A 25,431-nucleotide genomic window follows, 5' to 3' on the forward strand; every position below is an offset into this window, starting at 1 on the left:
CTTTTTGACGAAGTGGTCCCCCGATTAGAGCCAATCGGGGCTGATCCCTAGGTCAGAGCATGGCCAGAGACGTGATGAGGCCAAGGGGGAGTAGAGAACGGCCCCGATCGTCTGTAATCGACCATTTCTCCAGCGGTATTCGGAGAGGGCCCATTTCTGGGGTAGCCCCGAAAGCTTCAACAATATTTTAAAAGATAGCGGATTAACTGGATGGAAGAGAGATCAAAACGGATCAAAAGACGGCTCACGTTAACAACCGATTGCTTGTAATCGACAGGGTTCGGGGCTAAAATTCAGACGTACCTCAAATTGCCGTCTCCGATCGGCAAATAGGCAACCCGATTGGTGCGGGACCGATCCCTAATTTAACCCCAAAACCAGTTTAAAACGCACATCTCTGTAAACCATTTCAATGACGTCCAAAAAAAGAACAAATGAAAGGGAATAGAAAAGTCGAGATCAGTACTTTCTATTTCGATAACCCAATCAATTCAACAAACACATAAAGTGCGAATGCGTGACAAGTAATTTTCTTAAAATAAAAATAATAAAAAAGAATGAACAGGCCTAATGTGAAACCAGGTTGTAAAGAACTTCCGAGTCTGACACATCTTTCATTTACAAAAAGTTCTTAAATAAATAGCGTCTGTTGGTTTGGCTCCGACGCCAACCACCAGAAAAGAAAACAGACACGAGAAACCAATTTTTTGTTTGTGAGACCAGTCATAAAATGAGATCAGCAATCGGCAATTATTCACATACTAGTTCAATCAAGTGTCTTACTTCCATCGAAAAGAAACAAAGAATCCAATCATTTAAATTTCTTTTTTGATAAAACGTCAATTTCAACACGAGGGAGAAAGATGGCACACAGTTTCAGCGGGATTTTTTGTTCCTTCAAAAAATGTAACAGAAAGAAATGTTATGATGTAAAAACTAATACTGCTAGATAAGTCGGTATGGAAGGTAACGAAAAATAAGAAATATGATTCATTGTGAGAGTCACGCCGTTGAGAAACAACATATTTTTTTTTTTCCTTCTTACTATCTTTCTTCCCTTCTCTTTTTATTTTTTTTCTTGTATTATTTTTATTTATTTATTTATTTTTTAATTATTATTTTTTGTTTGTTTAGAGATCAAATAACATTTTCCGCACAGTATATAGAGGAACGAACCTGGCAGTGAGTGGTTGCATAATGTCCGAAACGACGTGAAACACAGACAGCGAAACAACTGAATCGGAGCGATAAATCCATTTGATTTTCTTGGTGATAAAATGGCAGTTTGAAAACAATGTCCAATAAATAAGGAAATTCATAGAAAAATTTCCAATGAAAATGAAAGAAAAAAGAAAATCATGATTCGATATGAATTATTAAATTGCAACACCTAATCCATTTTAAGTCTGACTGATAGAGATGTAGAAGTGGAAGTAGAAAACAACGATCAGGATACAAAGTGGTAGGAAAACGGGACGGTCCAAGAAAAGCTTCGTGCTGATTGATGAGAAGAAACATTGACGTCAACAAATGGGAAACGCAAGAAAAAACCAAACAACTATCAAAATTCAGATCCATCTGATTCGAATTCTGCTGTGTATACCTAAATAAATACTCGATTATTACTGTGATCATTCACTGTCACTGACACGCGGTGACAGTGTGGCGCCATTGGGTTTTTTGAGTCGTTCAAACACCAAAAGCGGGAAAACATTGATTAAGACTGTGACGAATACTGAACAGAACCAGCCCTGAGACTGACACGCCAAACCTATATGCAGTGCGCCTCTGTACGCGAGCAGAGGGGTAGGGAGAGGGGGTGTCTGTGAAACGGAGGGAAGGGTAGAAATAGATGATTGATTGGTCCGTTTGTCTTTGTTTTCTTAGGCCTTATTCCGCTGGATCAGATTGTTTTGTCTATGTCAATTCGGACTCTCTAGATCAGATTCGCCCTGGTCAGTGTCATCGGCGGTGACACAGCCAGCACCGGCTGACGGATCGTCTTTGTGGCTGAGCATTCTGGCCCCGCCCATCATGGGACGATTACTCTCCAGCTCGTCTTCGCTGTCCAGATCTTTGCGGGGTAAGCCAGTTCGTCCGCGATGCGCCTCCGCCCTGGACATCTGTTGCTGCTGATGTTGAACCGGACTAAGAGATGTCGTCGTTGATGTGGTCGACGTTGGCGAGGTCAGCGACGGTGTTTCCGATCCAGCTCCGGCTGCTGAATCGGTAGAAAGAGGCGCAGGCGAGCCGTCGGCTTCGCCCCGCGCGATGGCGTCTGCGGATGGAGGACCTGAGGCACGTGGCGATTTCACACTATTGCTGTTTTGACTATTACCTCTCGCTCCTCCTGCTCCACCCACGGCTCTTGACTGCAAAACCTTGGGAGCCGGCCTGGGTGGCAAAGGCGGAAGGTCTAGCCTGCGATCAGCAACCCGATGGCCGGTTGATAGAAGATGGACCGAATTGATTGTGGGACCCACTTGTGCCACTGACGCCACCGCTGCCGAAGTGTTGTTGATGATGATGCTGCTGCTGGTGGAGGCTGTGGAGGAAGTGGAGGGGGTTGGTGGATCCGACGGGACCACCGATGGCACTTGAGGAGGCTGATGCTGATGCGGATGCGGCTGCTGCTGCTGCTGCTGATGCTGTGGAGCTGCTACCGAGGCTGTTCGCTGCTGCAGCTGCAGCTGCTGTTGCTGGATGCGTCGGAGCGTCGAGCTGGCTGTCGCCGCTGCTTCCACTGCCCGAGCTGTCTATACGAAAGGGGTTTACGTAACAAGCGGAAGAATTCTTTTCACCCTTTTTAACCTACCCCCCAACCCTACGTCAACTGAGGGGGTTTACGAATACCAGTACCTGACTTCATCGGCCAAATTTGTAGCAAATATTTTAAAACACCAATCGGTTTTTGGAAATCGAGTCCCGTGGAAGCGGATGATAGATTCGATCCATCTTCCGAGTGTAGCATCAGAACCGGTCCGAAACAGATGGCCAGGTTTTGAGGAGTCATTTTATTACGATCTGATTGGGCCGTTACTAGACACAAGTGGTCCATCAATAGGAACAGCGTCGTCTGCATCAAAAGGCAAAAACAATTGTTTTTTTTTTTTTTTTTTTTTGTAGAACAAAATTCCTTGCAGTGATTAATTGTACATATACATCAAATACATACCCGATTGCCTTTAGGCAGGCACTCCAGAATAGAGAACATCAGCTTGGCATTGCCCTCCGGATCATCGGGAAGACAAACAGCTAACGCATCCACCAGCATCTGGTAAAGGCATTTAGTCAAAAGAGGCTCCGGCAACTCCCTCAGATATTCTTTCAATAATCCTGTACGCAAATCCGTTTCTATTAGGCACAAAGCGAGGAAATGCTAAACTGCAACAAGACGAACCTGTGATGACGTTGATATCTGGAACGCTGTCAGGTGACAGATCGACAAGTCGAGGATTGCGCTCAAAGGCTTCACGTAAAATTCGTTTCTTGGTTGCTGAACCGCAGAGCCTGTAAAGGCCGACAATGTCCATGCCGCGTCGTTCTACTTCTTCGACGCATTTCTGGACGATGATAGGCACTCCACCGTTGCCACCCGTCAGCATAGATGTCGCCGAACCGTTGTTGCCTCCTTCACGATTCACCACCGATTCCAGATCGACGCCAAACAGTGGCGGAGGAGTTTTACGGCCAGCCGGAGATCGCCGGAACGCCGTCCTCGGTTCCGTGTAACGCAGTTTCAGGTAGAGAGTACCTCGAGGCTCTACTTTCAACGCCACCTGGTGAATGGTGGATTCTCTGACTAGAGGCACCAAGTGGAGCGAGCCCTTGAAGCAAAGTCGGTGCCTCAACTGCGGATCCCACGAGTAGATTAGGAAATCCAGCTCGCGGTTGACAACCAGATCCAAATCGAACGTCTCATCCCAATCAAAGTTTATGTCGCCCGAGCGGATGACTGTCCGAGCTTTGTGCGCCCGGTCGCATTCCAGCACGCAATACAAGTCACGAACGGGTTCCAATCGCGACGACGTCGAGCGTAGACCTCTTCCGGCCAGTAAGTGAATCTATTCATATCAAGATCCGAGATGTGGAAATTGCCAACGCAAATGAATACCCGGTAATGAAAACATTGCCACTATACCCATAGAAGTCCGCTGACACCTTCTTCGCTTCCGCCACCTGGCGCTGGTCCTGGTCCTCCTCCGCTAGTAGCAGTAGGTGTGGTCATCCCCCCTGCATTGGTCGTGGCCATTTGATGAGCCGGAGGTGTCGTTCCATTCGGCCTTTCACTTCGATATTTGATGAAATCTAGTTGTGATGAAAAGGAATAAATAAAACTTGATGAAACACTGCTGTTCAATATTGATTGCTTGCATGCATATTATTGCTTTACCGGCTGGATTAATTTCTAATAATTTGAAGCGGGGATCGGTGGGCCTTGCAGCGTTTGGGTTGGCAGGCGAAGGTTGAGGAATGCCTCCTCTGGCAGTTTCCGGCTGCAATTCCGCTACTGGGCCACTCGGGCCCGACCTTCCAGGCAAAAGGCTTTTGCCTCCTTGACTCAAAAGCGATGACGCCGTAGCCATCGGGTCGTTCTCGTCTAATAATCCAGCATTCGCCGTCGCTGTGAAGTGCGATCGATAGGCGTAGTATGGTATTTCCTGTTCCAACAAAACGCCGTCCAATTATATTCGTACGAAACAGACTGTCGTCTTGAGCTTTTCATTTGTGTCCTAACCGTACGTACCTGTTTGGCTTTCTCCACCAGATTTTCGGCGCTGAACGTCAATTTAGCCATGCGGTGGGCTTCGATAGCATCGCGGCTTTGCCGCAACCGTTCATAGATGGCGCTCGTCGACGGCGCTCGTTGCATCCAGGCCTTGTATTCGGCGGCGGTGAAGTTGCCCGTCATGCCGATGCCCCCGCCACCGGGCAGCCTAGAGAGCGGTGCGGCCGCACCGGGCAAGATTCCTCGGCTGTAAAGCAATTGCTGCTGTTGCAGGTGTTGTTGTTGTTGGCTCAGCCTTTGCAATTGTTTCTGCTTCTGCGAAACGGTCATTTCCGGCGCCGAAACGGCGCCGTCACTGTCATCAGTGTTGTCCAGCATGCTTGACACAGACGGCCTCGTCATCGACGTGCTCGTTTGTTCGAAATGGACTTCACGCCGGAAGCGACTGCTAGAACCAGTCGGACCGCTTCCTCCTCGATCACGAGGGAGAGAATTCGACCTAGAATCCGGCTGCGTCGGCTGGAATCCTCCGGCAGTAGGTGTGGTTGGCGTGATACCCAAACCCAAAAGGGGCGGGGGAGCTTTCCAGCTGCCCGACGACCCTTCCACCGAGAATCCTCTCCGTGCGGAGTGGCTATAGCTCCGGATGGATGCCTCCGTGTCCGAGGCGTAGTCGACAGACGTCCTGCGCCGATGCGTCAAACCTAGTCGGGTTGCGGCATCCGGCTGCTGTTGCGTTCGCCCGGTTGTGGCATAATTCGATCCGCTTCCGGCAAGTCCAAGTTTCCCTCTTGCATAGCCGTACGTGTCAGTACCGCTGCTCTGCTCGACGACGGGCAGCCTCTGATCGCTTCCGCTGCGCGTCAATCGGTTTCCGGTACCGCGCATGAGGGACATGGTGGATCCTGGACCGCCCGATCCCACGACCCTGTGAGATCTGCCCAGGGTCGACGATCGTCCAAGGGTAGCCGTCTGATGCTGACCAAGAGATCCGGGACCACTTCCGGGCGGGCCGATCGACAGTCCATAAAATGGATGGACCCGTTCTGCCAAAGATTCCAAAGTTTTAGGACCGAAACCGGTCGACCGGTCGAACGGGTGTTGGAAATGGTGGGTGGAGGTGGTCGAGGAGGAATTTATGTTTGACATTCCGGGCTTGGGCTGTTCCGTCACGGGCAGAGGAGGTGGGGGATGGTATGAGTCAATTTGATGCGTCATACCTTCGCCACCTCCACTACCGCCCCCAATTTTGGGATGTTGAGGTCGTTCCAGTGTTCCGCCTTGTCGTCCAGGAACGTAACGCTGCTGCTGCTGCTGTTGTTGCTGCTGTTGTTGTTGCTTGTTGTTGTTGTTGTTGTTGCTGTTGTTGCTCCTGCTGCTCCTGCATTCGGTAGTTGCTATAGTAATTATCCATCGCATCCTGCTGTTGTTGTTGTTGCTGACGAATGCTGGAGTGGATAGAATCATCTCCCGCTCTCTCGGGATACCTGTCCGATTATCAAAAACAAAATTAGTCGTTACATCCGGACACAAATGGGTTTGCATTACAACAACCTTCCCGCTTCGCGTTCCCGGAATAGATCGCGTTGCTGCTGTTCCGTTCTTTCACGGTTGCCACGCGGGAAAGTGCCGTGAATGGGTAAATCTGCCATGCCGGGCAACGGTTTGCCAGTCGTCAAGAACCTGGAAGGTCCAAGTCCTCCGGAATATGGATATTGCTGGAAGCGATCTCCATTGTTACTATTTGAATTGCTGGTTGAATCGTTATCGGGAGGCTCTTCCGGTTGCACTCCTCTCTTCAGCACAACAACAGGAGGTGGTTTCTGTTCCGGGCGTGGCGGAGGGGGTGAAACTGCTCCGGCTGGACCCCTTCTTTGTCGGGTAGTCAGCACTAGCCGTCGCGGGATGGACATGACAATGACGACATCGTCCAAGCTCATCCGCGTCACATCCACCAAGTTGATGGCCAGGATTTCATCTCCAACCTGAAATAGTTGTATATACACAGTAAATACATATATGCAAAAATAAAATGCGTCAACAGCTCCAATACAGCTTTACTTCCTTCAGGCAAATCGTGCATGACATTTAATTTCACTGCAAATTCTTTCAGACTTTCATTTACATGTTTCATACGGTCTGAGAGAATCCAACTGGACGTGAAGGGTAGCCGTGGGGGCCGCGCCAACTGAACCCGACAGCGTCTACATGTGTGTTATGCGCGCTAAGTAATGTCCGGGCAAGAGTAACCAGTCACCGAGTGAGAAAGAGCAAAGCAAAAAACTTTCGGGGTATGGCCGGGAAAAAGTAAAGGAGCAAAATAAAAGAAGACGATGGAGCTCCAGAGAGACCTGCTGCTGGACACGGAGCCCTAGTATTAGGCTATGACGTTGATAAATGTCTGTTGCGCCAACACTTAATCACGATATTGTATACAGTGCACGCGGCTCTCTCCCTCCCCCCTCCCAAAAAACAAAACAAAAAAAGAGAGGAGGAAAAAAACAAAAAACAAAACAAAAACGATATAGATCAGACGTTGCTGGTGGTGGTTACATTTGTGTAGGTTTGGTCATATTGTCCGACGGGAGTAAAATAAAACTAGACAGACTCTGGCTTGGCAAGCCAATAACAGATGGGGTGTGGGCCAACAGACGACGAGATAGAAAAAACGGAAGAGACAGAAAGAGAGAGAACAACATGCAGATAGTGGTACCCTGAGACATCCGGAGTTGTAGACAGAGCTCTCGAGAGCAATGCGTGAGATGAAGACGCCGTCGGATCGATCGATGCCGTTGCCCTCACGGATGTAGAGGCCTAGCGTTTGGCCCGGTCGCTTAACAATTTCCACAAAATGCACAGAGTACTTTGGATCCTGCAAAAACAAAAACAGAAAAAAAAAAAAAAATGAAAACATAAAGACCACAGTCTTGAGCATATTACATTATGGACTTTCAGGCAAAGTTCAATTTTCCTTTTCGCAGAAAAGGAGGTCCTAACAGAAAAACAGCTGACCTTCTCTGTTGCCCACCGTTGCCCACTATTTTTCACAACATCAATGGTGGAGTGTATTGATCCTCCATGCTGCAGGCACATCTGCAGAATATCACAGAATAGTGTGCTAGCAACTAGTTGGTCATCCATATGCCAGTTGTCTAGGTTGTTCTCCAACCACATTGCAAAGACGGTCCAACTTGAGTGCACATCACTTTATCACTCATGTCAGAACTAACTTCTGGTTAGCTTTGCAATCTTGCCACACAGAAAGCTGGTTTAAAGAAAGCTTAATATTTCGAAAATCCTCTTGTCTCATAACTTTAATTTCAATCCTAAAGGTCTTGCTCAGTAGCTAACATACTGAAGCAGCATCCAGTTAGGAGCAAAGAATTAGTTTCCTTGCGACAAATGTTAAATGGATCCAAATAAAAAGATGGAAATGCTGCCAACGTAATGAATTTCGATGTTGCAGGTGTCACCAAAGGAATTCAAATATTTACAGCGTTTCGATCATTTCGATTTTGCCTTCCACTAAATCAAAAAGAAAAGGAAACGCACATGTGCAGGGTTGCCGCTTTACCGTTGAATGTTTGATTCAATCAATTAAACATGAAAAAAGCATTTCAAAGAGATTTTCGAGGTTATCATTTCAACCAATTCTTCCAAATCCAAAGAACATTGGCATTACGTTCAAGCGCATACGTCGGAGCAGAGGGGGAAAAAATCCCCTATAATTTAGAACCCGACATTTTATCAGATCACGATGATGCAGTTGGCATTTATGACTATACGAACTATATAGTATGTGTATGTACATAGAGCAGACGGATCAATAAAAGCGCAACCCATCTCGTCTCTCTTTCTCTCTTTTTCTCTCCTCGAGCTCCTCCTGCTCCTCAGATATTCCCTGGACTGCGCTTCGTCAGGAAGAAATGAGCGGCTGCGTCGTGCCATGCCCCGTGCGTGACCAGCAACGTTGAACGGTTTCAGTCTGTTAAATCGATGCTCCCGGCGGGACTAGCCCAACTACTACCATACCCCTGCACGTAGATGCAGATCACTTCCATCATGTTAAAATTTCTTTTCTTTCCTTCTCCTCCTTTTTTTTTTCATTCAATTTGTTATCACAGAGGCCAGAGAAATAAATGGCAGCAAAAAAATAAATAAAATAAAATGCCATTTGTAACAAAAAAAATCTGAGAAAATGGCGGCTATTGTATACATATAATTGTGCTTACTTGGACGGTGAGAAAAGAGCGAGCGGCTTCGGAGGCGGCTCTGCCCATTTGGCGCGGATCAAGGACGCGGACGAGCATTTCACCTCGCCTTTCGACGGCCTCCAGAGCGGCGGCCGTTGTAGCGTCGTTATGGTCATTTTCCACCGTTTCGATCTGTCGGAAGATCTCGGTCGATATGCCGCTTACCTGTTATTTTATTTACACATCGTCATCATCGAAAGGTATTCATAAATAAAGATGACTTAAAATAAATGATTAAAAATCAGCCTCCGCCGGAAAGGCAGGCGGAAAGGCGGATCCTTTGTTTTTCCATACTTTGCGAAAGTCACTCTGGACGACCATGGAACGAAGTCCTGCGGCAGGGGACGAATGAGGAGCTAGCCGATGGTCTGTTCCCAGGGTGCCGGCGGCGACGGATGAAAGTGGATGCATGCCACCTCCTGCTGATCCGCCTACAGTAGTTTGGTAATGAGATGACGGATTTCCTGGGGCAGGACCAGCGGACGAGCCCGGAACTGCCTCAGATGCCGCAGCATTGGCTCCTTGACGACGTGGGCTAGCCGCCATCTCCACCGGATGCTCCTTATGCCCATCCTGCATATTGAGAAATAGATAAAGGTAGAATCTAATCATCCATATGTTTCCCCACTTTTGAAAATGAGGGAAATATATACGTAGAAATAGAGTCAAGAGACGAAGGTTTTCAAATACAGTAGTCTATATAGGGAAGCTGACGGATGAAGTGATGCAGTCAATAATTTTTTGACATTTCAGCACTATATGCGTACATGCGTGAATTTTATTTTATTATCATTTATTTCATTTTTTTCGCCTGACTATTCGCTCGGAATAAAAGGGTGTTGAGGAGGCAAAGAATGAGAAACAAGGAGGCTTGTGTATCCACCCTCTAACACAAAAAATCCAAAACCCCCGAAAAAAAACAAAAACGTTTTTATGAAACAGGCGCTTGGCACTCGTCTTTGAACGGCTATACTAGAAAAAAAAAAGACAATAATAATAATCCCTTGTTTTCTTTCTCGTCCATTTTTTTTTTTCTTTCTTTTTTTCTTTCGTGTTCATTCCGTTTCGATATTCGAAGAATTGCTGGATACGTGCCGCCCAGGAATCTGCGAGAAGAAAATAAGCCCCGATGGAAAAAAGCGACTCCCTCTGTTATCGTGCAACACACACAACAACAAAAAGGAGTGTGGTATAGGAAAAGAAAACCTAAGAAGAAGAAGAAGAAGAAAAAAAAGAAAAAAGAAAAAGAAACACAAAAAAGTCCGAACCGCGCCTACTCCCCCCCTCTTTTTTCTGTTATAACAATCCTGTTCCTCGTTGTATGCCTTGATGCCTAATCGATATACATCAGAAAATGGCGGGGGGGGGCTAAGGCTTTGGCAGGCTGTAGCTATATAGCCCTAGTGGATGGGGTCGAGCGTGAGCCGCTGTTCGTGACGGGATTGCTTGGTTGTATCGAGTAAGTCCGAATGAAAGGAGGTCGCAGGAAGAAATACAACAACAACAATCGGGAAGAAAAAATGGACAACTCCACTAATAGGAAAAAGGGAGAGAGAAAAAGAGAGAAAGAGAGAGGGAAGAAAGAGAGAGGGGGAAAAAAAGAGGAAAAAGAGCACGACGGAAAGAGCGAGTGGGTGTCCAAGCAACGCGATGACTATCAAGGATTTTTTTTTTTTCAGTGGGAATATACTGTACTGTATATATATATATATACAGTATAAAGTTTTTGTTTTGCTAAAATGACCGGGACGATTTGAGCGAAAAATATTGGTTTCTTTGTGGGGCATTATTTTCATTGGCCAAGACAAGAAAAACAAAAATGAGGTTGTTCCGGGAACACGTCATTTGCTCTCTGTGTGCGTATAAATAAAAACAAAAAAGAGCATCCACTTATATCTTTCAGCTGCTCCTACTTTCTGATACGAGCCTTATATAGCTCTCCATTTCCTTCGTTCCTTTTTTTTTTGGGGGGGGCTGGGAGGTTATGAGGAGGGTGTTTAGATGTCCGGGAATGATGATCGTCTACGATGTTTTCTGTAGTCGCAAGGAGCGCCAAGAAATGATGAAAAATCGATTACGCTCTTTTTTCTCTTTTTAATTTCATTTTATGCTATCTTATTAAAGCCATCGCATTATGTTTATTGGCGAAAAATGTTCGGAATGGGTATGGATGTATATTTACTTTTAACGTTCGATCCATATCCGCTTCAGCAATAAAATTGAGCAAGTAATAATAGCTTCTTCAGTGAACCTAACCTTTTCACACACACACACACACACACACACAAACACTGCACTGCTAATTTCAATCAAATGACGTACGAACAACATGCCCGAGAAATCAGGTGTGAGTCAATCACAAGATCTTACACAGACTCTTGTATAATTGACTTATCCCATTAAACGTTTCACTCCATTTGCTCGCAACCGCCGACTCTTTGTTTTGTTTTTACCTATTAGCCAGAGATAGGTGTATTCGAGATGGCCGCACATGTATGAAAATTGGCTCGAGAGAGCCGTATAATTGAATCTCCCGCCTCGCATCAATCTAACAGTCTCCATCAGAGAGAGTGCGCCGCCGCCACTGCTGCAAGGTTCCGCAACGCCTGACGGACTCTCTCTCTCTCTCACTCACACACACACACACACACACACACACACACACAGTCAGAGAGTGCTCATTATAAAGCCCTACATCACGCATTTATCGATCGTTTTACTCTCCTAGTTCCGCTTTCTCCTGTTTAAGCTTTTTTTTTTGTTGTTTTGTTTTTCCCTGCTCGAGCTATTAGATGCTGCCACAGGGCCAAAAGATTCCCACTCCATTTCGGTGAACAACTCGCTCGAATACGGCAGGGATTTTGCATGATAGCAAACATACACGGACGAAGCAAATTAATACATGCCCTCTATTCATACCGAAAATTCATTGTCTTGTACGCAGAATTAGTAGATCGCAACTGCTGTAAGCGTCTCTGTCTTGAAACAGGTTCACTGTCTTGTAACAATAGGCAGGCCGATAACGACTTGCGCATACGAGGAGTTTCTGGTTCGAGTGTTAAAAGAAAGAAAAAAAAAAGAAGACAACTTGGAATCTAAATCGAGTTACAGTATGTAGTGCTATGCTAGAGAGCCCCTATATTGAATGGCTATCCATCAGACCTCCTCTATCCATCTTGTGGATGTTGAACATCAGCCTGGTCTGGCTCCTCTGTCAAAAAGTACATAAAACGTGTGCTCACGCTCTTTTGCTTCCATCATCTATTGACGCAGACTTGCACGATGGCCCTGTTCTGAATATTTGTCGGCATTGCCGCGCCTTGTAATATTTACTCTAAATACTTGCGCATAAGGGAAGGAGACGGAAGCGGAAAAGAAGAAAAAAAAGGAGAACTTTTGGCTTGATGTCGAGGGGAAAAAAAGGTTTTTTCTGTGGCCTCGTCATGTTCGTCTTTTCCAACGCAAAATATAAAAAAAAGGAGGGGGGGGGGGGAGGAGATCAATACAAAAGACATAACAGCGTAGCCTACACAGCAGACAGCAGTCTGGTCTGGTTGGGTACGGCGACGCAACTGCTTCGAATTGGTCCATCACGTCTATACAGTCTGCAAGAGTGTGTGTGTGTGTGTATGTGTGTAGGTGTGTGTGTGTGTGTGTGTGTGTACTTGAATATCTATGTACCGGAACTTGCGTTCTGAATACAAGTTTGTGTCATCCTCCCCAGAGCATAATATACATCGCGACCTGCTATATATCAAGAACGAATATTTCAACGTATTTCTAGCCGTATACCGTGAACTTTATAGCCGACGAGATTATTGTAATCAGTTTGATCCCCTCCCACACGTGGAAAAAATAAAATACGTCAATCAAATCATTCGGTTTTGCGTAGAATAGCCCTATACACACGTATCACACACGCACATACACACCAAAAGCCAAAAAGGTAATACTACAGGGAGCCGGAACCCTTTCAAAAGCGTGTGACTCTCAACCCCCAAAAGTAAAAATAAAAAAAAAAAAAAACAAACAAAAAAAAAAAAAAAAAATAATAATCCCCAATTCCCCTAAAAAAATATATAAGCTCGTATAGTATTTCCTATTCGTTTCGTTACACAGCGCTATCTCTACCATTCTCCTACACTTTAATCATCCAAATGTTTGCCCATCAAAAGATGAGAAAAAAAATAGAACACCCTAACCAAAAGTTCACTTAAAAAAAAAAAAAAAAAAAAAATAATTTAAAAAAAAAGGAAAGACAAAAATGTAATATAAGAACCTTTTTCCTTCCGCAACAGAGCATGGCGGTCTTCTCGTCCTGTCCTTTCTTCTTCCTTCGCTCGTCGTGTTCGCTGATGGTTGCCAGTGATGCGTTCCGGTTGCTCTTGCCGCAACTTGTAGCGGCTTGCTGCCGGACGAGTCGGTTGCCCAGCAGCACGTAGTCACAATAGTATTCCTCGTCCTTTCGATTATGGCCGTGAATGAATTTGAAACGGTGATGATGGCGATGACGCAACGAATGGCGATGGCCAGCCGAGACCATTCGATTGGCTAATCAGTCGTCATCTTTCTCCCAATGTCCAAATCAGCCGCTGCTGGATTGTTTGAAAGAAGAAAATGCAAATCATATTTCATGTCATTCGATTTTATTATTTTTTTATTTTTTATGCTATGCTATAAATAGTCGAATTTCGAATCGATTGAAATGTTAAAAAAGCAAAACAACACAGCGCGCCCTACTTCTATAAATATGATAGAAGTTGAATAAGGAATAGGGTGTGCGGAAAATTTAGGCTGGGACCTCTAATCATTCCCCTCCCCCACTTGAATCCCCCTCCTACCCCACTGGGATGGAGGCGGGGGAGGGGGAGAACCGATCGATGAGAGGGACACGACGCCTTTACTGAGCTGCATCTGGTTGAGAATCACGAGTCCATAAATATAAACTACTGTTTCGACATTGAAAAAGAGAAATCAAATGTGATTGAATCTATATCGGTTACCTTTCAATACCATTATCGTGACATTCTGCGAAAAATTACAGAGGAAAACACATAAAGGAAACGTTGCCATGGCAACAGGACAACCACTCCATGACTCCAATACCCATTGACTCAGGACTATCATATTTTACGTAGCTATATAGGCACGAACTACACATCAAAATTGAACCTGGCCAACATAGAATCGAACTCGGATCGCGAAAATCTTGACGAAAAATTGTAGGCTTACCATTGGAATCGATGTGGTCCGCCGGCATCACCGGAACACCGGCCATCCGACGTTCTGATGATCCATGAAGGCGTGTAATTTCATCAATGTTTAGTAGGCTAGTTAACGTAGAAAACGAACCGGAGAATTTAGATTTTCTTCTCGTTGCGCAGAAGGAAAACCGGAATTTGAAGAAATCCAAGAAAAGGATGGCAGCAGACTATCGGTGGGGTTCACGTTCGGCACGACAACATGGCGGCACACGACGCACCCGATTATTACGTGTCGTGTAAATGTTGATGGTAGGCAGAAAGGCCGGCACTAGAATTTCCCTCAATTGTGGTCCCAATTTCTACTGATGCCCAAGTTTCTTCTGACCAAGTTTTCGCAAATTCCTGAGACAATCCAATTAATAAGTAATTAATCCAGACGATAATGAATCACAAGTTGCACTAATTTGTTGCTAAAAAAACAAAAAAAAATCAATAAATTGAAAAACACAAAACAAAAAACAACAAACAAAAAGGGGAGAGAAACCTAGCGAAATGTCGTGCGTGTGCTTTTTGACCGCCGGAACTCGCAAACTGATGGTAGGAGTATGCCGAGCGCGAAACAATAAGTAGATTTTCTATTGCCAGGGTGAACTATATTGTTGAGGGGCGGAGGCGAGCCGTTTGTCTCTGCTGCGCCGATTCCGCTGCGATGGTGGGATCCGCAACGATAGAACGGCACCAGGCGATTTCAGCGCGATGGTGGCGGTCTCTACGCTTCATATTCTTTTCTCTCCCCCTCTACTAAAGCTGGGATGAACGTAACAGGGGGAAGGGATGTCAAAGAGGAGGGGGGTTATTTGATATCAAGCAGCACTTCTCCCTTCCCTGGATTGGAACGCTTTCTTTCTTTTCTTTTTCTTCTTCTTCTTCTTTTTTTTTCTCTCTCTCTCTCTTTCTCTCTAACCGATCGATGACAGCAACGTCGACGACGCTCAGCGCCGCCCATATTCATTTTATACAGGCGCAAAACCCTAGAAGGCGACACACACCGACGCCGACGCTGTGAGAAACGGTGACTTTTTCTACTTCTTTCGAATGCAGCGCCACTCGATGGCCTCTCTGTACACTTTTGTACACGTTTAGAGAAAGAAAAAAACAAACAAAACAAAACAAAAACAAATCAGAACTAAATTTTTTTTTCCCCCTTATGGACAGGGAAGGAAACCTGGAACCTGAACATCCGGAAAACAAAATAATTCATTTGAATAAACAAATATTAGAAATGAAGTGCATGTGAACTGTAGTACTGTTGCTTACCTATGGCCAGGCATTTCGGAGGTTACCTCTAAAAGTTATACGTAAAACGCGTTAATTAGCAGCTGTTAAAAAAATCCAACTATTGGGATAAAATGATTCATCCTTAACTTGACACAGCCGTTCGATTAAGTCATTTCTCTTCAGGCAACTACCACAGTCTTTGAATTTCAAAAGAACAATGACCGATTCCGTCTAGATCTCAGGTTACTGATCCCAGTGCATCGGCTACGGACATCCAAGGGGTGAATCTCCGGAGACACAGAATCCCAGGTCTTGTAGAACGGAAACTTAAAACAAGACAATAACACTACGACGAGGTGTCTCGACAGGTGGAGAGACTCTTTCTATCTGCATGCAATTGCCAAACACTTCCCTAAATTGCAGATAAAATTAAAACAGTGGAAATAGTACATAAACAATAACCTGGTAACCATTGACGTAATAGCAAGAATGATGTTTCCAATTATCGAATTGCGTTTTCAATAACGCTCCTGCAATGGACATATATTGTCAGTGACAATTGTCCGACAACGCCACCAAATTTGGGGAAAAATCAAATTCATCAATTTGGTTTGACCATTTTGAAAGTACTACGTAGTTGGCAAATCGCGGGTTGCCGGACGGGGAAGCCTCTGGCTACGTTCTTGCCAAACAGGGCGTCGAGACCTGTGATTGATTGAATCCTATGCTGGCATCACCAATTTCCTTTGAAAAAGAGACAATGACGGTTGAAATTTCTTACTTTTGCAAAGACACGCAAATGATTTTGTTAGGTAAAAATGTTGGTAGGGGAGAGTGGGGCCAATTGAAACGCGGGGCAATTGAAACAAAAGATCTAGCTCTCGACGTATGAGAAATAGAGTTTTGAAAAAAAAAAATAAAAATAAAAAAAAATGTCGTAATAAGAATGAGGGCTGTGGATTTTTGGGAAAAATTTCAAGTTGTTGACCCCCAAATTTTTTTGAGATATCCAAAAAAATTTTAATTGTGTGGTCCACACGGAACTTCTTCGTCTTTGATTTTTCCAGTTCTCCTTACTGAATGATAAAACAAATTATTGGGCGCATTTTGGCGCAAAAAATTCAGCTGGGGTGAATTTAAATTTTTTTAATGTGAATTTTTACGTGAAACGAAACACACACCTACAGTTTCAAGATATGTTGTAAAGAGGTTTTTTCTATGTATTAGTCTACAAAACAGAACTTTAAAATTTAGCGCACCCTACCCCATTTTATTTGGGGGAGGGTATTGAAACTTAAACTAATAATATTACAACCATAAAATTACTATTATTATATCTTGATGGTACCAAACGATAGAAGGTAAAAACCTACATAAGGTAGATATATTTTAAATTTCCCAAAAATATAACAAGGTTTAAAAAACAAAAACAAAAACAAAAATGAAAAAAAAGTAGCTGGGGAAAAATGATCCACGGCTAAATAAAAAATAAAAAAAATTTTCATTTTGCCGTATCTCTGAAATTAATTCACCAACTTGAACGAAATTTTGGTAAACAGTGTTTCATGATTATGTGAATTCACCGTAAAAAAAAATTCGTCCAATTTGGATATATAGTCGCACAAACGATTGGTGGAGTTGGCCTGGATTGACCCTTAGATAATTTACGGCTATAAATCTTTGTATAACTCAGAACTTTAATAATTTTCTACAAAAATATATACTTTTTGGGCTGGATTAAATCAGTACTTTAGTCGGGGGGACCAAAAAGACGCAAAATGTTTCAATTGGCCCCACCCTCCCCCTAGTGCCTGCTTTCTAGTCATAGGAAACAACAAAGTTATTTAACATTGCCTGTTAAGTAAGCATTCTTTTTTCCCTTCTATTGGCTGTTGAATAGAAAAATGACCGCACAAATGACAAACCATTTCTATGTGTTCACACACAAAATATTTTTAAACTCAAATTCCCCAAATAATGTTATACTGTAAAGAAACTACGGGTACGCGTTAGCCGACTGAAGAAAAATAATTAATGTCTAAAACTTATTTCCGCCATATTGTTTTGTTAATTGCCTTCGGGCAAACTACTTTGTCAGTCCCATGGCTCATCCATCATAAAACATAAAACTGAAACTCCAATGCTTGCCATTGACATTTGCTAGCTGGTTGAATCAAAATGTTTCTAAATAGTGTAACGAGCAACAATGCCTCGTTTCTGCTTTGGAATGGTAAGAACGGAGAGATCGACTCTAGACTGACAAACCCTAGAAACTATAGAAAGACCGATCAGTTGAACAAGTAGCGTGGCCAAAAGTGTCATCGAAATATTTTTAGTGTGTACAAACATCCCAGTAATTTCGAAAGTAAAAGTTGATTGGTGCGCAATCGCAATCGCAAATCACAATCGCAAAAAAAAAAAAAAAAAATAATCGAAAATTTCGAACCTGAAGAGTCGGGTCCTTCAGCAAATGGAAACAAAGACACTACAGATTGATGAGGGCAAATTTTCGTCGCTGAAATACTGGACACTAAAAGACGTTGACAAAAATGAACCGTCACTCTGTTTTAGTCTAGTTGAAATTGCATTTCTTTTAGGACCTGATGAAGGGGTCTTTTTAAGTCAAGGCGATAAATCAAGAGTTCCTATCGGCATTACTGCAGCAAACAAAGAAGCTCCATTATGTTGATGCATGTTGAGTATCTTTAGAGCATATGCAAGTGAGTCTCTAATAGAGCCGGTTAGTTTGAAAACGCTGTTGGGTATAATTGGCATTGGTTTCAATCGCAGCGGAGTGTACACTACCGCATGTGAAGGCGGAGAAGGTCTACGCGCCATCACTGCCGTTGGCTACGGAAAGCAAAGGCTTGAAATATTGGGTATATTCATTTATAGCCATATTTTGTGCATGTCTGTTGTGGTCTACCCGGGTCTACCTTCTATCTGCTTAGAAAACGTAATGTTTTACGAAACGAATGTCACGTTGGCCAATTAGGTCATCCGTAATTCACGGTCTAATGGCTTTGGCGCCGACGGATACGTCCTGTTTCAGCGAGGCGTCAACCGCACAGGTTTACGCTCCGCATTTTCTCTGTCTTGTCCTCAAATGGATAGCACCTTTTCATTAAATGATGAGAAAAACATGTTTCTGTCAATAAGAGAGCTACGGGAATATAGCAATACGCTGGGACTCAGAGAGCCGTTGGCTAAACAAATAAGAAACAGATCATGCGTGCGGCTTCAGCACTGCAATGCTTTTCAGTACAAACAGCTAATAATGACTCAGTATGTTACGCACATAGAATTATTATTGGTTGACTTAACCTAGAACAGATCCCATCCCTCTATAACCTATACTAAAGGACGAATGCCTTACCCCCATAGGCGCCATGAATGTTCTTATTTGGTTACCGACTTCTGTTTCACGCAAATGACCGGTCATTCACGCCTCTGACATGTGGGTAGAGAGTGCGTTCCTGTTCGCGGATAATTTAAACACGTGCAACACGGCGGAATACTGCTGACAAGCTGACGGTGGCAGCACCTTTTAGTTGTATACACACACGATCAATCCTTTCGAGCTATAAAACGCCGACGATTCGGCATACATTTTTAATCCTACCTGAACGCGATCGTCAGCCAGACTCACCTCTGCAGTCACCTTACGTAAGAAATTATAGTCCCTTGATTTAAGAGAAAATTCACGAGTGTTCCAAATGCGTTCACTTCCTAGAAACACTATTGCTAATTCAAAATCCAATTTCTTTTAAATTCGACAATTTGATTACAACTGTAGAATGGGAAAACTTTCGCTCCTTGTCTCTATGCTGATGGTTTCCTGCTGGGCGGTGGAAATCCACGAAGTCGATGATGTAGACACTGCTTGGCAGAAATATCTGGTAAAACGTCTTTCGCATTTCTTCCCAAAGAAAAAATGATCCATCTTCCATTCACTTTTTTTCCTGAATGTCTATCGAATAGGCTGAATTCCCAATTGAAATACAAACCAAATCCGAACTCTGGTTTCGCAAATCCCTCTTTAGCGAAACGCATGACAACATCGCGAAGCACAATGCTAATAAAGACGCCACCTTCCAAATGGGTCACAATCAGTTCTCCGTCATGGTATAATTGGCTTTAAAGGTCTTAGATGATTCCACGGTTTAAAGTTCGTATAATCCTCTTATCAATTGCCTGCACTGTAATAAGACGGAAGAAGAGAAACAACAGTTTTTCGGTGCCTTGTTGCCTGTCCCACCTGGCAATATCAGTCGGCACGCTTCCTCGCGGCAAGTAGCCACCGCTGTAAGTTCAATCATCCAATTCGGATTTTCTGTTCAAATATTCAAATGAGATGAAAGTAACGATTGAAAATTGTGTTTACCTGTACAGGTGGATTACCGTACTCATGCTTGCATGTCAGCAGTAAGGAATCAAGGTGGTTGTGGAAGTTGCTGGGCGTTTTCGGCTACCGCAGTTGTTGAATTTCAGAAATGCAGCAAAAGCGGCCGAATTCGTGTAGATCTCAGGTAAACGGCTCCATATAAAACAACTACTTATCATCACAGAGATTCTGCTCGTTTTTGAATATTGAATCATGTCCTTAATTAAAAGCGAACAGCAGCTGGTAGATTGCAGCCGTGCCAATGGCTGTGCAGGTGGATGGGAGCATGACGCTTGGCAATATTTGGCTTCTAATGGCGGTCAAGATCTTGAGAGTAGATACCCTTACACGGCGAGGGCAGCTACCTGTACGTTCCAAAATGCCAATAGTCCTGGAGCTCAAATCTCCTCCACAAGGCCTGTACAATGGATAGCATCGGGAGACACCAACACTATGATGAGTGTCCTGACAGGCGGACGAATCCTTTCCATCTACATGCAGTTGCCCAATAGCTTCATGAATTACCGGTAAATAATCCTTTAATTGAAAGAACTCGGAGAAATAAAAAATGCTGACATCTTGTTAGGACTGGCGTTTTCAATGACGCTACCTGCGTGCCCAACAACGCTCACGCCATGAATATCGTCGGTTATGGTTCTCTAATTGACGTACCTTACTGGGTAAACTTTAAACACATTATTCAATATTTCAACAATCATATTTTATATGTTGAAACGTGTAGGTGGTTCGCAATTCATGGAGTTCTGCATGGGGAGCATCTGGCTACGTTCTCGTCAGGCGAGGTGTTGACTTGTGTATGATTGAAAGCTATGCTCGTACTACAAACGTCCTCTAAAATGTTAGTGCTAAAAATGTTCCCTTGTTTGATGGGTTAAACTTTATAGCCATATTTTGTTTTGCACATGCAGTTCAGTCAATAAACATTTTCTTTTTCTTTAACGATGTTGCTGGCCTTACGAGAAATGTACAAAGGCAATAATTCAATCGGCTCATTGTCTGCGCAAAGACGAAAACATTTTCAGAACGTCTTTCTTACGTGGACAAAAAAAACCGAATTATGATTTTGACCGTTTCGTATAGTGACCCGATTTCATGCCAAGCTATCCCAAGTTCCCTTACGTTCTCATTTGGAATGTTCACTATTGTTTTCTATTGTCTATTGGCGCTATCTTATGTTATTATTTTTGATGCTGCTTTAAACCAGAGTCATAGAGAGTATGGTTCGCTAGCTAGGGGAAAATTTCCCCTTAGCCGTTGAGGCGACTTTTTTGGAGGCTGGGGACAGTCACGTGTTATTTGGCTCCCCCTCTTTTGCCTGTGAAAGTGCTGCCACCTAAGAAGAAAATGCAGGAACTATCGTGAATCGCTATTTTCAGTTAGCATTAGCAACCGTAATTGACCATGCTACGATGTTACTGTGTGCGAAATTGTCATTTTAAAATTTAAAGGTTGTTACAAAACATGGTGAATTGTTGTTTTATCTGTGGAAAAAATTCCAGAAGGCAAAGAAAATGGCTTGCGAACTTTCAAAGCAGGGAAAAAAGTGCTTGAATGGCAATTAGTGATTTCGAAGACTGGACTAACGCAGTGGTCAAGACTGTGCACTCGTCATTTTGACCCAGGAGACATAGTGAAAGGGAAAACGATCCAAAATATTTTTTATCCCAATCAAGTGTGGAAGTTGCAGATTGGAGCAATTCCCAAGCACTGTTTAGGTATGTATTGAACAAGTTAACTTTTAACAATCTGCACTAATTAACTGATAATTTTTACTTCAAGTAGGGATTACACAGCCAGCACCTGCTGTTCGTAAGCCTTTAGTTTCTAAAACTATTGCCTCCTTCATGATTTCAACCAAAGAGAACAAAACAGCTTGCAGAGAGAAAGTTCCGAAACAAAAACATGCAGAAGTATCACCATCAAGCAACGCCAGTATTATTCCTAACAGATGTCATTTTTGCTGGTAGTAAGTTTTAGATCGAAGCTTTCCAAAACAAAAGATTCTTATGTAATAATGTTCTGATATTAATATATAGATCTCTTCGATGAAATGAAACATTCAACGACACAAGCAACCTCAGCAAGTGGGCCAACCAAGAATAATAGCCACTTGTTGAATGTTCGTGCTTGTCATGAAAAAATTCAGAAGTCAGCTTCTATGGAATTGCCAAATCCTGTTGTAGCCGTGGTTACTACATCACCTGTGACTTGTGCTGGGGGTAACTTTTATTTCACAGATTTCTAAAATTGACTTTCATCTAAAATTATCTTTGATTGAAATTTAGATCTAAGGAAAGATTGGCAACATCCAACGAACCAATACCAAAATCGCAGAATAAATTATGCCTATTAATTGCTTACTTTAAACTTCTCAAAACTTTCACGAATAAAAAGACAAACAAATATTTAATGTTCATTTGTTTTTCCAACTAACTAGCGGGTTGTACGAGTAAAACGGTGTAATAAATGATATTCCAAATAAATAACCATTATATTTAAAAGTTAAAACAGAAAAACATTCAACTTGTTTTTGGGGTTTGGTTTTTTAGCTAAGTTAGCTAGTCGACATCTGTTAAAGATGTTTTTGATTAGCTAATCGAGACTATTTAAGGAACTAATGGATTAGCGAATGCATTCGCTAATCCGGTGTATTTTAGCGAATGCACTCGCTAATCGCCACTTCATTAGCTAAAGCATTCGCTAAACGTGTGTGAATTAGCCAATGCACTAGCTAATGTGCACTCCATTAGCGAGATCATTCGCTAATGTGTCGAATTTCGAAGTTTGGTCCCAAACGGTCCCAAAGGACATTAGCGAATGCATTCACTATTGGAATTTCTTTAGCGAGAGCATTTGCTAATTCGACATTCCGGACCCTCTTTCAACCCTAGAGAAAAACTTAAATAGTTAATCATCTCGCTACTACATTCCTTCTTTAGCGAGTGCATTCGCTAATTCAAAAATAAAATTAATTCTTAATTCATCTTTTAATTTTATGTATCAATTTCCACACTCTGGTATTTTCTTTTTATTGTTTGTTGGTTGGTTCTCTAGCAATTTTTGTATGGTTTTTGTACAGTTGTTTCAGATTTGGGTTGATCAGAAATTAGTCGAACAGTTCCTATTCAGCCAGGCTTCGTTTGTTGTTTTATGGTCAGCGATTGAAAAATAAAAAGAAATTTGTAACATCAATGTTTGTAGGAATTGTTGAACAATGGTTATTAGCGAGCTAATTTGCTATTTAAATTTTGAGTGTGGAAAGAAGCATCGAAATTGTGATTTAGCGAGTTCATGCGCTAATTTGGTAGTATAGTAGCGAGTTGATTAGCTATTAAAATTTTTCAAGTGATAAAAAAGGGTCCGTAATTTTGAATTAGCGATTGCACTCGCATATGGGAAATGTATTAGCGAGTTGATTCGCTATTTAAATTTTTTAGTCTGGAAAGTGGCCTCGAAATTATGATTTAGCGAGTTCATTCGCTATAATTGGCAAGGACTTGTGGGACCAAGTTTTGGTCCTAGGACCAAAAATTATTCAATAGCAACTGCTTTCGCTATTGAAATTAAATTAGCGAGTGCAATCGCTAATGTTGTTTTTGACAATGTTGGGACTAAGCTCCGCAATTATATTACTTAGCGAATGGTCTTCCTAATGGAGTGTACATTAGCTAGTGCATCGGCTAATTCACATACGTTTAGCGAATGCTTTAGCTAATGAAGTGGCAATTAGCGAGTACATTCGCTAAAATACACCGGATTAGCGATTGCATTCGCTAATCCAAAAGTTCCTTAAATAGTCTCGATTAGCTAATCAAAAACATCTTTAACAGATGTCGACTAGCTAACTTAGCTAACCACGAAATCCCCTGGCTGGTATTGCGATGTCTGGCAATACTTGGCCGCTGCTGGTGGGTAAGCCACTGCTGCTTCGTATCGAAACGTACAGAATTCTGTAAGTTGCCGGGTCAGCAGTGCAATCAAAGCAGCTCGTCTCTTGGTCACGAGCCCTTACGTTAAAATTGCACCTGGAAACTCGTACACTATGAGATAATTGTTGGCCAGCAACCGCCTTCTCGGTGTCGCTTTTGGTGTTGTCAAATAATTTTTCAATTACAGGTATACCGGTATGAATTGACTTGGATGACGCTTCAGGTGCTTTCTTCAGGTGCTGCGTAACTTCTGGGGTGCAGGATGGCGAGCCGCTGGATAAGTCTTGCTTCAGCGTGGGGTCAACATGTGCCAGATGGAAAGAATTACGCTCATATTGCTAATGTCGTTGGTTAAATCTAACCTGAAGTCACACGAAATTGAAAGTCAGGAAAAAAAAATCATTTTAGAATAAATTTTTTAAATATTTTCAAGTGACATTGATAGCCTCTTGGCTTGCATTCCTATTCACCACTATAATAAAATAAAATAGGCTATGGATAGCAGCATGACGTTCGTTTTCGCATGAAAAGGACAAAGACTTTGTTGAGATAAATTCCATTTCCATCTTACCATTAGCATCAAATCCTTATTCGTCTACTAAATGTGAAAAAGGGTTTCAGAAAAGACTGATGTTATGACCGGTGCTATGTACAGTATATGTACCGATATCTGCTATATTCGCGATCTCGTAGTATACCTAATTGCGTGTTAATGGCCTCGAATAGTTTTAAATGCGTTTCATACGACGATCAAGTAGAAATGGGGTTTGTGCAATCGGGTGTTTATGGTTCTACAAATTGACTCTGTGTGTGTTCACGTGTAGGTGAACAGACATACTCTTTTGTGTGTGCAAAGCTATGTGAATTGTGCGTGGGTCTCTTGGACCTCGCTTACGCCAGCTATATACCGCCAGCTGCACAGTTTCCGTCTCTGGTTTCCCGTCATTGGGCAAAATAAAATAAAAAATGGTCCGATCCTTTTTCTCTAGTAACAGCAATTGTACATGTAATTCCGGGATAAATTGGCACCTGTCGTGTTGAGCAAATAATGGGCCCTATAAGACTCAACGGTTCAGAAGGTGTCTCCCTCTCCTGCCCTACCCGTTCCTAAGGTAAGTCTCTTTCATTCAACCTATACTGGACATAATAAATAGGTATAAGGTATACTCTAAGTTGGCCGCCACTTTCACCGCAAAACTATTGTTCTATTTCACATACATAATATTCATAGGCAAAAATGGAAAAATTAGCTTTCGTGATTTCTATGCTAGTCGTTGGGACTATCGGAATGTGCGGAGCTGAAGATGTGGAAGCGGCTTGGGAGAAATATTTGGTAAAGCGTAAAATGCAGTACGTGCGTGTAGTCCATTAACTGAATTTGTATTGGCTTTCTGGAAGACCGAATTTCCAATTGGCATACAAACGAAAGCTGAATACGGAAAACGTAAATTGAATTTCGAGAAAATTCACGCCATCATCGAAGAGCATAACGCAGATGAGAATGCTACCTACACTATGGCGCATAACCAGTTCTCTATTATGGTATTGTCGAAGTTATTTCTGCTGTCCAGTCTTGTCCCTCAGTTTTCAATTTCAAACAGGATTCAGAGGAAAGAAAACAATACCTGCTGAA

The 25,431-nt window shown here is 43.0% G+C and overlaps 3 protein-coding genes across 5 annotated transcripts in view; 2 read left to right on the forward strand and 1 right to left on the reverse strand.

Annotated features, from left to right (window-relative positions):
- Positions 1–453: 453 nt before the first annotated feature.
- Positions 454–15,068, reverse strand: LOC116932891 (rho GTPase-activating protein 100F). The gene is given in 15 exon segments (XM_032940794.2): positions 454–2,752; positions 2,860–3,076; positions 3,176–3,336; positions 3,401–4,064; positions 4,142–4,308; positions 4,394–4,661; positions 4,748–6,052; positions 6,054–6,216; positions 6,284–6,714; positions 7,443–7,601; positions 8,962–9,147; positions 9,277–9,555; positions 13,262–13,577; positions 14,215–14,588; positions 14,731–15,068. Coding segments are annotated over 13 exon segments (5,094 nt in total). The 5' UTR covers positions 13,526–13,577; positions 14,215–14,588; positions 14,731–15,068; the 3' UTR covers positions 454–1,922.
- A 3,907-nt stretch (positions 15,069–18,975) lies between these two features.
- On the forward strand, positions 18,976–20,808 carry LOC116932913 (zingipain-2). 2 transcript variants are annotated; one of them, XM_032940829.2, is made up of 8 exons: positions 18,976–19,130; positions 19,261–19,363; positions 19,446–19,589; positions 19,674–19,769; positions 19,857–19,993; positions 20,079–20,375; positions 20,435–20,528; positions 20,591–20,808. In XM_032940829.2, exons 2-8 carry the CDS (start codon positions 19,262–19,264, stop codon positions 20,702–20,704), a joined length of 984 nt encoding a protein of 327 aa, XP_032796720.2. In that variant the 5' UTR covers positions 18,976–19,130; position 19,261; the 3' UTR covers positions 20,705–20,808. The 2 variants fall into 2 exon arrangements, with proteins under 2 accessions (XP_032796720.2, XP_045036353.1); XM_045180418.1 differs by having other exon boundaries at positions 19,006–19,130; positions 19,255–19,363.
- A 4,050-nt stretch (positions 20,809–24,858) lies between these two features.
- LOC116932915 (ervatamin-B) overlaps positions 24,859–25,431 on the forward strand; it is a 2,979-nt gene continuing 2,406 nt past the window's right edge. Inside the window, exons 1-4 of one of the 2 annotated variants that reach the window (XM_032940832.2) lie at positions 24,859–24,910; positions 25,030–25,131; positions 25,197–25,340; positions 25,400–25,431. The exon at positions 25,400–25,431 is cut by the window's right edge and continues 94 nt beyond it. In XM_032940832.2, coding sequence (XP_032796723.2) covers positions 25,036–25,131; positions 25,197–25,340; positions 25,400–25,431 — 272 coding nt within the window. In that variant the 5' untranslated portion in view covers positions 24,859–24,910; positions 25,030–25,035. Of the gene's footprint in view, positions 24,953–25,029; positions 25,132–25,196; positions 25,341–25,399 lie in introns of both variants that reach the window. The other variant, XM_045180419.1, reaches the window with a different exon arrangement.

The sequence above is a fragment of the Daphnia magna genome, linkage group LG10, assembly GCF_020631705.1.
Source record: "Daphnia magna isolate NIES linkage group LG10, ASM2063170v1.1, whole genome shotgun sequence".
Taxonomy (NCBI): Eukaryota; Metazoa; Arthropoda; class Branchiopoda; order Diplostraca; family Daphniidae; genus Daphnia; species Daphnia magna.